The 13,452-nt window shown below is 35.7% G+C and overlaps 1 protein-coding gene across 1 annotated transcript; it reads right to left on the bottom strand.

The window, feature by feature from the left end:
• Nucleotides 1–118: 118 nt before the first annotated feature.
• xk (X-linked Kx blood group (McLeod syndrome)) lies at nucleotides 119–7,697 on the bottom strand. Its single transcript, XM_065241129.2, has 3 exons — nucleotides 7,371–7,697; nucleotides 5,617–5,879; nucleotides 119–1,859 (listed from the first exon to the last, which is right to left on the bottom strand). Exons 1-3 carry the CDS (start codon nucleotides 7,613–7,615, stop codon nucleotides 1,048–1,050), a joined length of 1,320 nt encoding a protein of 439 aa, XP_065097201.1. The 5' UTR covers nucleotides 7,616–7,697; the 3' UTR covers nucleotides 119–1,047.
• Between the last annotated feature and the right edge of the window lie 5,755 nt (nucleotides 7,698–13,452).

Consider the following 13,452-nt stretch of genomic DNA (forward strand, 5'->3'; position numbering starts at 1 on the left):
TATCCAAACTCTTTGGTCATTTTTGAGCGTGATGCTAATGGTCTAATCAGATTCAATGAATTGTGCTAAGCTATGCTAAAACTGGTACTGCCAGACCCGGTGACCAGCTGAATGGATTCCAAAACAGTAAGAATCAAATGTTTAACTCTAGAGGAGCTGGAAAATTATCATATTTTTTTAAAAAGTGGAGTGTCCCTTTAAGACAACATTTGGCAACTATTTGAAAATAAAACAAAAATCTAAATATTGATAAAATAACATTTAAAGTTGTCCAGATAAAGTCCTTATCAACACATATTACTAATGATAAATACATTATATAGACAATATATCTTTATGGAGCCTGATCTTTACTTAATATTCAGATTTTTGGCATAAAAATACATAATTTTGACCCATACAATGTATTTTTGGCTATTGCTATACCCATGCTACTTAAAACTGGTTTTGTGGTCCAGGGTCATATATTTTAAATGCATTTTCAAACAAATGCTTTCATATCCTTTCAATAGGCTTACTTCCCATAAGTCTGTGTTATATGACAGGACTCTATCTTTCAATACCCGTGACCCTTCACTGAACACTTTTGTTATATTGGCTTTCACTGTATGAGGAGATTTGCTGTAACAAAACAAACTAGAAAATTGCATTAAAAATGAACCTGAGCGCTTTTGAAAACATTTAAAAAGCAATGCCCTTTAAAAGTGCTCTAAAAATCAAGGCCAAAAGCTTACAACAATACCACTACAAACTTTTAAGTAAATCAGTGCTTCCAGTGAATGCAGATGCTATAAATTGTAACAATCATGGCGCACACACACCGAACAAGGAGGAACGCATCTCTGCATCGCATGACAAAAGCAGCAATTTCATTTTGTTAAGGTTTTTCACACATGCACTTTTATGGATCATGCTGGCTCATTTGCCTTGTAAACCATACAGGAGAAAAGTATTCATCTCTTTGATCGCAGCAAAAGTTTCCTTTTACATTCCACTACCAAGGCATTCAAAGCACTTTTGATCCCTAGTGGCACTTCATTTTAATCCTCAGATGCACAAACTCTGGTTGATGTCCCCTTTGGTCACGCAGGGCTGGTCTTCTCCGATGTCTTTTCCTGGTGACTCTGACAGGGACTTGGTCCTCATGGAGCCCGACTGAGTAAGAGGCCCACGGAGCAGGCAGAGGGTCCCACAGCAATTGCAGAAACCCTGGGCCGGGCTGGTTGAGAACAACTGCCTGCAAGGGTGGCAGAACTGGTAAAAAAGCATCATAAAGAACAACGCGGTGACATAACCCAACATCAGCAGAAGTTCCAACACTGGGGCGTCCACGCCTTGGTAAATCTCAGTCCGGTAGATGTACCACATCAAAATCAACCCTGCGTTCTCCACAAAGCGAAGGGAGTAATACACCGCCAGCCGCCTCCACCTCTGACCCTTATCGATCAGATCTGGGTCGTCCAGTTTGAGCTGCACAGCCGACCAGCAAAACACATTTATTCCCGCGTACAGGAAGGTGAGCAAGCAGAGTACAATGGTGGTCCCCACGCGAGTCAATGTCTTCTCGATGTTCTCTGGAAACGGAGAGCGGCTGCTCCAGAAAATAACCCAGGGGTGCAGAAAGAACAGGATGAAGTTGGCCGACACCACCGGAAGGATCCACACCCTCATCACGGACCCGAAGAGCACCAGCACCGTCACCCGCGTGGCAATCTCAAACCCTCGCCACAGGAACACGCACAGGTATGCCAGCGGATGAACAGAAACTTCGTAATCGTCGTAGCGTATTTTGATGGCCAGAATGTTGCAGCGAAGGGCTCCGTATACGATGGAGAGAAGTGAAATGACCATCAGAGTTCCTGGATTGGAAAGAGAAAGAAACTTGATCATTATCTTTATCAGTGCTATAAATACCACAGGAAGGAAAATTAACATCTTATTAATATTTCAAATGTTTCTCATAGACAGGAAAGTGACTACATTGAAGGCAAGTGTAGACGTTTCTCTTGAGAGTTAAGACTTTTTTTAGACCACTTAGTCTTAGTCTACTGTGAAGCCACTTATTTAAAGGAACAATCCATTTCTTAAAAAAAACATCCAGATAATTTACTCACCACCATGTCATGCAAAATGTTGATGTCTTTCTTTGTTCAGTCGAGAAGGAATTATGTTTTTTGAGGAAAACATTGCAGGATTTTTCTCATTTTAATGGACTTTAATAGAGCCCAACATTTAATACTTAACTCAACACTTAACAGTTTTTTTCAACGGAGTTTCAAAGAACTCTAAATGATCCCAAACAAGGCATAAGGGTCTTATCTAGCAAAACGATTGTCATTTTTGACAAGAAAAATAAAAAATATGCACTTTTAAACCACAACTTCTCGTCTATCTCCGGTCCAGCACGACCTAACGTAAATGCGTAGTGACTTAGGGAGGTCACGTGTTACATATATAAAACGCACATTTGCGGACCATTGTAAACAATAAACTGACACAAATACATTAATTAGTATCAGTTGACATACAACAACGTAGGAACGGTCCTCTTTTTCAACACTGATAAACACTGGGGCGTAGTTTCGCGTTCGTCCTCTGTGACCTCTTGACGTCATGACGTATTGCGTGGGGTCACGCTGGCGCATCACGACCGGATCTAGACGAGAAGTTGTGGTTTAAAAGTGTATTTTTTATTTTGAAAAATGACAATCGTTTCCCTAGATTAGACCCTTATGCCTCGTTTGGGATCGTTTATAGTCCTTTGAAACTCTGTTGAAAAAAACTGTTAAGTGTTGAGTTAAGTATTAAATGTTGGGCTCTATTAAAGTCCATTAAAATGAGAAAAATCCTGCAATGTTTTCCTCAAAAAACATAATTTCTTCTCGACTGAACAAAGAAAGACATCAACATTTTGGATGACATGGTGGTGAGTAAATTATCTGGATTTTTCTTTTAAGAAAATTGACTATTCCTTTAAGTTTTAAACAATTTTCTGTCCTTATACCACAATTAATATTTATCTAACACAAAATATGGTTTTAGACCCTAAAGGTCTATGATATGGATGATTCCTGACATCATAAAGTTCAGGTAATCTTGAGATAACAAACACAAATACCTAAAAGGCCTAAATCCACAAGCACTACCATAAGGGCTTTGTCAGGCATGATACAGAGTCATGATTTCATTGCTTTGTGCCTCATGGATAATGGGGTCAGACTGATTCACTATCCATTATGATCTGCAATACTGCTGTCAAGGACAGAGCACAAGGCTGTGGATGACTGCAAATCTGTTAGTAGTAATGGCCCTATAATTCATGTCGGGGAAAGTATTCAGTCTAGTGTGACTGTCACTATGGTGTGAGTGGGTCATGCATATGACTGACAAGGCGTAACGGTTATTAAACCAAAGAACAGCTTGCAAATCCACATGGCTCCTTATGCTTACATTGTACAGTGCAAAGTGTATTATTAGCGTAATAATTTGAAAGCTGAATTATAAATAGATTGGAGGGAACCTAAGGATCCATGAATGATCCTGAAAGCATCTTCTGTGCCTCAATGGAAGGAGAAGGAAATCTCACCTTCCTGACAAAGGAGGTCACAGATTTGCTTGTTTAAAGGGATGCTCCACTTTCATTTTTGAAAATAGGCTCATTTTCCAGCTACCCTAGAGTTAAACATTTGATTTTTAACGTTTTAGAATCTATGTAGCCCATCTCCGGGTCTGGCGGAAATACTTTTAACAAAGTTTAGCATAATCCATTGAATCTGAACTTTTAATTTTCTGTCGGTCTTAGTACACAATGTAACTACAGAAGAGTCAAGTTTTAAATAGGAAAAATATCCAGACTCTTTGGTTATTTTTCAGCGTGATGCTTAAGGTCTAATCAGATTCAATAGATTATGCTAAGCTATGCTAAAAGTGGTACTGCCAGACCCGGAGATCGGCTAAATGGATTCCAAAATGGTAAAAATCAAATTTTTAACTCTAGGGGAGCCGGACATTTTTCATCTTTTCAAAAACGTGGAGTGTCCCTTTAAAATAAGTAACCTGAAAATATTGGAGAATCTTAACACTTAGTAAATGCATTTGCTAACATGAACTAACAACTAACTTTGAATTGTTGCCTGGCTGCCAAACTTCTTCACAAAGTTGTGATCCATTCTTGTCGTCTCCCATTGTCTTTAGCAAACCAAAATATTTTATTTTTGACAAGGTATTTGTTTCAGAGATCAGTTTGGCCACTAGCCAGACTGATAAATAAATACAGACAGGAAATTCACTTCGACAATGCACGTGTGTCCGATGAAATATAGGTACTCTAGATTAACATGAGATTAGCAGAAACAGTGTTTAAGTAAATGCTGAAATTGCCTCAAACTAAGATTAAAAATGCATCATTGTTAGTTCATATTACCTAATGCATTAACTAATATTAACAAATACAACCTTATTGTAAAGTGTTACATATTATTCTTAGGCATTTCATTTTCATTATTATTTCTAGATTTAAACAAAAAATCTGTAATTTTCAATGTGAAATTGCACTTTTTTTGGATATCACTGTATGGAATATATGTTGTTTATTGTTGCAGGAAAATGTGCAGAAATAATGTTTTCTGAACAATCAAGCATAGAAAACTGCAATATCAAAGGGCATAACAGGACCATTTCAATTCATTTCTTTCAGTTTATTATGTACAAAAATGCTTTCTTCCAAAAAGCATTTCTTTGCTTGTGATCTTCAGGACAGTTTGTAAACTTGTCTGTTGTTGAAGTCTGCACATAACATTATCTGCAAAACCGCTCTATTTCTTTAAGCTGATATTCTCTGATACGAAGTGTGCGTCCTTGAGATAAGAAGAGGAAATAGATAGCGCACAAGCGTGAGAAGGCATTTGGTAGGTGATAGTATGCAGTGTAATCATATTCATATGTGTTGAATGTATCAGTGAGAAAAGCTTGTTAAATTTAGATGGGTGATGCTGAAAGGCAGTCCTTGTTTAGAAAGAGGATTGACAATACTTCATATAAAAAACTTTTGTTGGGTATTTGAATTGTTTCATTCAAGTTGAAAATATTATTTAGTTTTGACTGAATTAAAATTATAGTAGTGTAATGAATGCACTTTAAATGCAAAGATCTTTAAAGCAAAAGTATTTTTCATTAAAAAAATATGCTATGCTACTGTGTATAAGGCGATGTAACTAAAAAATCAATTGCATTCAACAATGCACACTTGCATTTCCCTGCCAATTTAATACTTTATAGATGTGGTGGAGAATTGCCAAATATAACATCAAGTGGCCTTCAATGAACTTCAGAAGTTTACAATTGCTTTACTTTTTGATCTGCACATCACAAACCCAGAATGCAGGAATAATAAATTGTCTTTAAATGAAATCGTTTTTGTGCTATACTAAGCCTTATGCTCACTGCTTTATCTCTCTGAAGATGTAAACATCAAACATATTGATTTTAAAAGTCAATGTAATGATAGTAAATCAAATACATTATGGCAATAAGCTTTAGGCTTCTTTAAAAGCCTTTATTTATACCCATCACATATTTTAAGTGTGTGAGAGTGTGTGTGCTCTTTCTTCGTCTCACCTCTACCAATAGAAACCCCTTTCTGCAGTACACATATGTATAGCTGCAGTGTAAGCTGGGGTGCAGATCCCAGAAAGGCCTGTATGACGGAGGTTCTGGCGAAAGCCGCCCTGTGGGTTACTAGCTTCCCATCCGCCTGCCCAACTTCTTGCTCCACCTCCTCAGCCTGTCCCTCTCTGGGCATCTGCTTTTTACGGGTGATGGTGACATACGGCTCCTCCACCTTTCCAGCACTGCCATAGATACAAAAAGCATCCAGGCACCTAAAGGAACAACACTTTTTTTATACATTTATGCAAATACATGCAATTGAAAGTCGCTGGGTTCTGATTGGCCGATACAAACTTGCTATGACAAACAACATAGTAACAGATATGATACCAAAAACTTGTTCACCATATCACAGCACCTAGTGCTTCCTGTTGCATAGCAACCTTCATGTCAGAGACGACCACCTATACCAGAAGGATCAGCTTGATCACACGTACATATTTTACGAATACATAGTTGGCTAATTCGTATGAACACATACAAGCAAATCTTATAAAAATGTAAAATTATCATAAAAACAATAATCAAATGCATAAATGTAAAAGTGCAGTTGTTAAGGGCATACTTCTACTTCAACTGATCCATGAAAATGACTTTTGGTAGTTTTGTTGGTGAACTTGCATCAACCTGAATGTAATCACAACATAACATCTTTGAAAAACAACATCTTTATAATGTATATTTGAAAAAAAAAAAATATTGATGTATTACACAAAAGCTGTGTATATCACATACAAGACCTTTCTTTACATCTAATATTCTAGATTACACTGAGGGTAGGTTGTGTAAAGCCTCAGTGGGCAATCTGTCCATCAGATTCATTCAAAATGCAGAGGCTAGGTCTCAATGGGTAGATTGTAGGTGCGAAGTGTTGAGTGAGCTTTTTCTTTTATTAAACCTTGACAACAGCCTCTGCATTGAACACAAACATTGTGCAGGAGTCTAACATCCCTTAATCATAATGTGAATTATGTGTGTTAAGAAGGTCCAAGGGATCTTTCACAAACAATTCACACAAACTCACTGAAATACACACCTGAATTATACATAACGGTGCACAGCTTTATCTGAATGAGCTAATAGAGAAGGCAATCTCAATACATCAATTATGCACACAGTCAATGGATGAACGGAAGATTGAAAGTGGATCACTGGGAGGCCTTGGCTAAAATAGAAGCTGTCAATAACACCAGTAAATATTGCATATAATTTAATTACTATTTGGGCACTAAAATTGTGCATGACTGATTGGAGGACTGTGGCAGAGTGTGTGCAACCCAACAAGAGCGCCTTTAAAACGCGCTTCTCAGCGTAATTACGCAGTTCCTAAATTAAAAGCCCGCAAATTCCAGGACAGTTAATGGCACACAGTCCAATGGGTATCATTTACAGGTACACGAAACCACGAGACCATCCTGACTTTACTGTGGTGGGCTACATTTGAATGGTTAATATAGTCTATATTCAAAAACTACAATTATGCGCGTAAACGGTCATTTACCGCTCACTGCTCATCAAATGTGGCTTTAGCACATTATGGATAGACAATGACGATTGATACTATGTACACACCATCTGGAAAAAATAAAATTAATGCACGAAATTATTTCCATATATTCATCCAGAAGACGCGTATTTATCCTAAACGATTCATTCAATTAACATTTTTTCACATTAATTGCATTAATAATTTGGCTACTTACCGTATTATTGGCCCCAGTTGTAAAATATGAAGAAGAAGCACCAGAGGTCTGTCTCTACTCAGGTCTCTGTGGATAAATATTAATGTGAGCTGCACCAGCACGGATGGCACAAGCGTGAACAGAAGCGTAAAACACTGCCAAATCTTATCACCCCCGGACCGATAAGTGCTACTCAGATAGAGAGCAGCCGTCGTCTCGGCCGTAAACAAAGAGACCGACACTAGGACAGAGCTGGGCAGTCGCATCCTCACTCAACCATCTCGTGTGTATGCATTTTGAAATAACAGTGGTCGCGTGAACCACCAGCCGCAGCTTCAAAGCTGATTGTCGTGGAGAATGGCGGTATTACGAGTGTGACCGTTAGAGGGCGCAGTGAGCTCAGTTTTAGACATCGCTTTACATTAATGACATCCAACTATCACAATACATACCTATACATAATAATACAATTAATAGCAAGTGATCATTAACATATAGTACAAAAAGTGATACTTATAGTTTGAAAATGTTTTGTAATTCTTCAAATTTACATAATATCATAGATTTTTAAAATAGTTTTTACTTTCTTTTTTACTGTCTATATCGTTTTATTGTATTCTGTGTGTCGCATTGTATGTGGCTGCGCATTTGATAAATAAAACTTTAAACTTAAAGCACAATGGTCCAATCAATGAATACATTTAATTTAAATAACATTTTATTTCAGGTGCCATATCACCAAACTAATATAATTCAAAATAATGATAACTAAACTGAAAGAGATAGAGACATATAGGCTTACATTTTAAATCAAATGACTCTTTTGTTTGTGTTTTTTATGTGAATATAATTTTTTATATTTTTTTATTTATTTATGTAAGTACACACAACAATGAGGAATACATTTATATTTCAATAAAGTAAAAATTAAATAGATTAAAAAGTATGGTAGGCTGTATTAAAATCTCTGATCTCTTAATAACCAATCATAAAAGCAACAAAAAAAAAAGATATTTTGTACCATTATTGTGCACAAATCTGAGGGATGAACTTGGTAAGAATTTTTTGTGGTGAGAAAACAAAATATCTCCAGTCATGACGTCATTTTGTAGGCCAACGAGAGGTTTTCACATAATTTAGGTTTCTTTCCGCGTTTCACACTTACAACATTAATTACACGCCGTCACACTTTACAAACCGTAATCCTCTAACTTATATTAATTTATTTTAATTGTAGTTGCAGTACAGTACAGTACAGTACAGTACAGATGGACTACAACAGCTGGTCTTATTAGCGACAATGCTTCTCTTCCGGTTTCTGTGGTATACAAACCTTTTTTAACAGTCTAGGTAAAAACCATTTTATTACAAACAGTATGATATTGGGTTTATACTAGGGGCTTTTATTTAGTGTTATAAATAGGTTTACCTGAACTGTAAGGAGCAGCTTGTTTCTTGATGACAAAGATTGATCGAGTGGTTCTTTTAAAATAAATAAATAAATAGGCTAAATAGTGAAAATGTTGAGACAAGTTATCGTTTTTGCATTTTAAATTACTTAAATATCGAACCAACTAAATCTCACGTACTGTTTATAAACTGTGAGTTACAATTAAAATCCAGTAGAGGGCGCCCTAAGCACTAATCATAATGTATGACACTGTCGGATGACGCATACATCCACAGTATGTGTAAGATTCTTATGATATGGGAATAAAGCTTGCAACAGTAAACATCACAAAGAGGGGTCATTGCTCTATATTACTTTCAGCCCATAATATTAAAACAGATTTAGAAATCATTGTGGCTTCCCTGGAGTTGGCCCCAGGGAAAAATACACTGTAACTTTTACGTGGCATTGTTATTCCCTTTGTTATATAGGCCTAATTCAAGGACAAGAATAAAAACATTTATGTGGGTCAGCAGTGTCATCATTTTTAATCTAAAAATCTTGAACTTGCTTGGTCTTTGGCATATATGCCATTATCAGGTCTAAAGGAAAATTATTATTCTGAAAATTACCCTGCCAAAATCACTATTTAAACATCCTTCTGGTGAATTTAGACAATGCGTTAACTTGACCAGCATGCAATATAGCTCTGCAGTAATTCAGACGCAGTACTAAAGGAAAATGCAATGCTGTCAGACTTCATCAGTGAGTGATTTTTTCCATTGAGATCTGCATCATTTCATAATTGTGAAAGGTTTTCTGTGTCACAATTCAATGTCAAATAAGCCAATTATTTAAAATTGAGTTTGTAACGGCTTGTTATGACTTACAAAAACCTTATTCTGTTCAATCACATCTTTCATTTTTATACATGTATACAGTAATTCACAACAGCAGACAGGCAAAAACAGACAGTGTGTAAGTGTGCGTACTTTTAGACACCTGTATATGGTCCTCTTCCTCCTTTAAAACCAGATAAAAAAACATACAGTATTAGTTGTATACCCATTAGTTGGGTCATTGTCATTCAGGACAAAGGCAACATCAGCTTTTAACCAAGGCTTTAAAGGTCCTAGCCTCATCTATTATACTTATCCTCTTCTGCAGAAACATTTTCAGGTAAAAGCAAATTATTTTATAAATAAACCTTAATGTACCTTGATTAAAGGCTGAGATGGAAAAAAATGGGGGGAACATATAAAACATGGTTTTATAAACACAGTCTTTTCATATCTTGAAAAGATAAAGCTTTTACCTTTACACATTACAGTATATTCAGTATGACAAGTTGATTGTTAAATTACACAGACTTATACAAAGCTTTACAGCAGGGGTCTCAAACCATTTTGTGAGCAAGGGCTACCACAGTGGATAAAACAATCTGGGGGGTCTACATTTTTATAACTTGAATTTATTTTACTATATTTTACTTGTTAAAAATATATTTTTACGAGGTGGCTCGATGCAAAGTTCGTCAGGCACAGCATGTATGTAGCTCGTCATGTGTGTGATTCCTATGTGTTCTGCACATCTAGAGATCCTGTGTGTATCACGTGTCTTGCCAAAATAAGTGTCTGCTGCAGATGCGTCTAAAGGGTTTATGATAAAAGAGATGCTCGCGTTTGCCAGATACTTGCATAATCTCATGCGTAAGCAAAGTTTACTGTTAAGTGAGTGTCTTGTGTGTATTTTGTGAATGTGAGCATCTCTTTTTTCATAAACAGTTTAGAGGCGTGTGCAGCAGGCACTTATTTTGACAAAACATGTGATGCACATGGTTCACATGACGCAACAAACAAATACTTTAAAAACGCAAGCAACACACATGACACTCCGAACACTTATTTTGAATTAGCGCCCCTCGGATGAGCAGTCACGAGCCGCCACTGCAACTGATGTTATTATATTGATAGCTATCGTGATAATTAAACAACTTAATGAGATTATTTAAAATTATAAAGTGGATCAAAGGTTCATAAAATGAAAATGATATTAAATGATATTGACAGAATTTATATTTATGCACTTGACAGGTTCTTTAATCCAAAGCGACTTGCAAGGTATGCATTTTATCAGTATAAGTGTTTCCTTGGGATCAAACCCTTGAACTTTTGTACTTCTATTGCAATACCCTACCAACTGAGCTACAAAATTATACAGGGATTTTTGCATCATTTTGTGTCACATTTTATCATATTTTGTTCTTCTTTGCTGACTTTTTGCCAACAAAACATTTTGTTCAATGTTATTTCAGCTTTATGTGCTCACCACCTTTCCATCAACCATCACCCACCTCATACTTAGCCGTCAATCAAAGGTAAAAATATATTTTTGCCCAGAAAATCATTACCATTGGTATTTATTGCCTCGATTCATACAATGTAATAATAAGTTTAATTACTCCGTCTGTTCTTAATGTTTCAGAGCGAGACAGCCTGCAATTACAGTATGTCGTTTTTGAGAGTAATGCAATTTTTGTCTAACATGTACTGACATGAACTTGCCAGGATTGCGAGGTTGCTATAGTTTCTTACCCATGTACCTGTTCATGTGTGCGCATTTATGATTGTGCGTTTCCAAAAGATAAAGAAAGCAATTTATCAGGACATCCTCATTTACAATCTAACAACCAAAGGCAGACAAATAAATTAGTGTACATAATGAAACTGAATTATATGAGCAGCTTAACTTTAAGTAGGATCTATTAATGATGTCCATCTCCACTAAGCAAACTCTCCCATCAGCACCTCAATCTATTATAAATGTGTCACAGAATACATAAATACCAGTGAAACTATGACACAAAAATAAAACATCACATGACCTCTCAAATGTCCAGTCATGAGGGTGCAGCAATTATCAAATAGGAAGCACACTTCACAGAAGTCTGAAATTTAAAAAATGGTCTCCCATTAGGATGCTTATCCAAAACAAAGTTTACAGTGTAATTATACATGAAACATTTTGGTGCAAAAGTGTACTTTTTGAAGAAGTACTGCCCCGGTGATATAGCTTTTGTACCTTCTCGTACCTTTTTTCTGAGAGTGCATGTTCTTTGCATTGCTAATTTCATCCCATACTAACTAAACTAAACTAAACTAAAGTAATATTAATCTTTATTATCATGTACCAGTATTGAGGTTTTAATTATTGCTTTGATGTGACTAAACTTTCATATTCATTTGACCTGTGATAACAAAGCATTGGGTTTATATAGTTGATAAGAAGCAAAGGTCTAATATGACCTTTTCATACGCATTCCCTCTGAAAAAGTTACGGTAAGTTTGATGACCTTTGACATGACTTTTCTTCACTCGCAATTCATGATTTCTTTTTCTCCGTTCACACTTCATTATAGCTTTTAGTTAATTAAAACGTTTTCATGTCACAGCTTAATCTAACGATCTGCCTAATAAATATTAATAATGTCCTTTAATTAACATCAAATATAATTTTTTTTAATTCTGTGAGAGCAACATCCAAAATGCCAGACATCAGTGTTATTATAGATTCACAGTCAGACAATGAGAGACTTATCTGTCTGCTTGTGAAACACAATAAAGAATGACATTTAATCAAAAGCGAGTAGGATATGCCTCATTAATTGCAGCACAATTACAGTGGGTGTATGTTTTTCTAATCCTGCCTGTCTGTCTATCTGGAAGGATAGGTGTGTCCAAGATAATATTCTTTAGGAAAAGATATTTAGCTTTGGTGACATTTAGGAAAACCAATAAATAGGCACCATTCTGTGGAATTGTAAGAAAAGCATATTGAAACACATATTGAATAAAAGGTTATTGAGAGTGTATACCAGTCTATTACAACTCAGAAATAATAAATCCCACATAATAAAACAGTATGTGTCCTTGATTTTCTGTCTTTTCATACAAAGAGTATTAAATATTAAATCTGAGCCACTGAATGCAGTATTGTAATACTTTTTGCTTAACTTATTACCATTGTTAATCCTAATCATGGAATTGTAATTCAAACCAAATCTCTCATGGTTTAAATATTATCTTAAATTAAGCTTTGATATTTAAAACTATTTGCATTTCATAAAAATAAATGTATCCATTTTAAGGCCCACACATATTAAGAATCTATTTCTGTAAGTGAAGAATATTTTTCAGATTGTGTACTGTAAGATTTATTGGTAACACTTTACAATAAGGTTGTATTAGTAAACAGTTGTAAAAGCATTAACTAACATGAACAACCAAAAAACATTTTTCAGAATGTATTTATTCTTGTTAATGTTATTTAATGTCAACACAGCTATTCATGTTACTTCATGGTGCATAACTAATGTTAACCATTTAAATGTGCGCGTGTATGACATACAGCCAATGCTGTTTTGCAATCAATACCACAGATTACTAAACTAAATGATGAATTTCATGGTTTAAAGAGCAAACCATTTTCATCACCACCTCCTGCAATTTTTCAGACGAGGACTATAGGGACAGCATATGTTTTTTTATTGTACAAGAGGTTTCATAATGCTGCCGAGAAGAAGGGAAGGTGTAAGATGTCTGAGAACTAAAATTGGATGATTTTCATTAAATTGTCTTTCTTTATCTAATAGATTGTCTTGCCAGCACAATGGGAGACTCAGTCTTTATCCGTTTCATTGACGTGTTGAAGATA

The sequence above is a fragment of the Paramisgurnus dabryanus genome, chromosome 14 (assembly GCF_030506205.2).
Source record: "Paramisgurnus dabryanus chromosome 14, PD_genome_1.1, whole genome shotgun sequence".
Lineage (NCBI taxonomy): Eukaryota > Metazoa > Chordata > Actinopteri > Cypriniformes > Cobitidae > Paramisgurnus > Paramisgurnus dabryanus.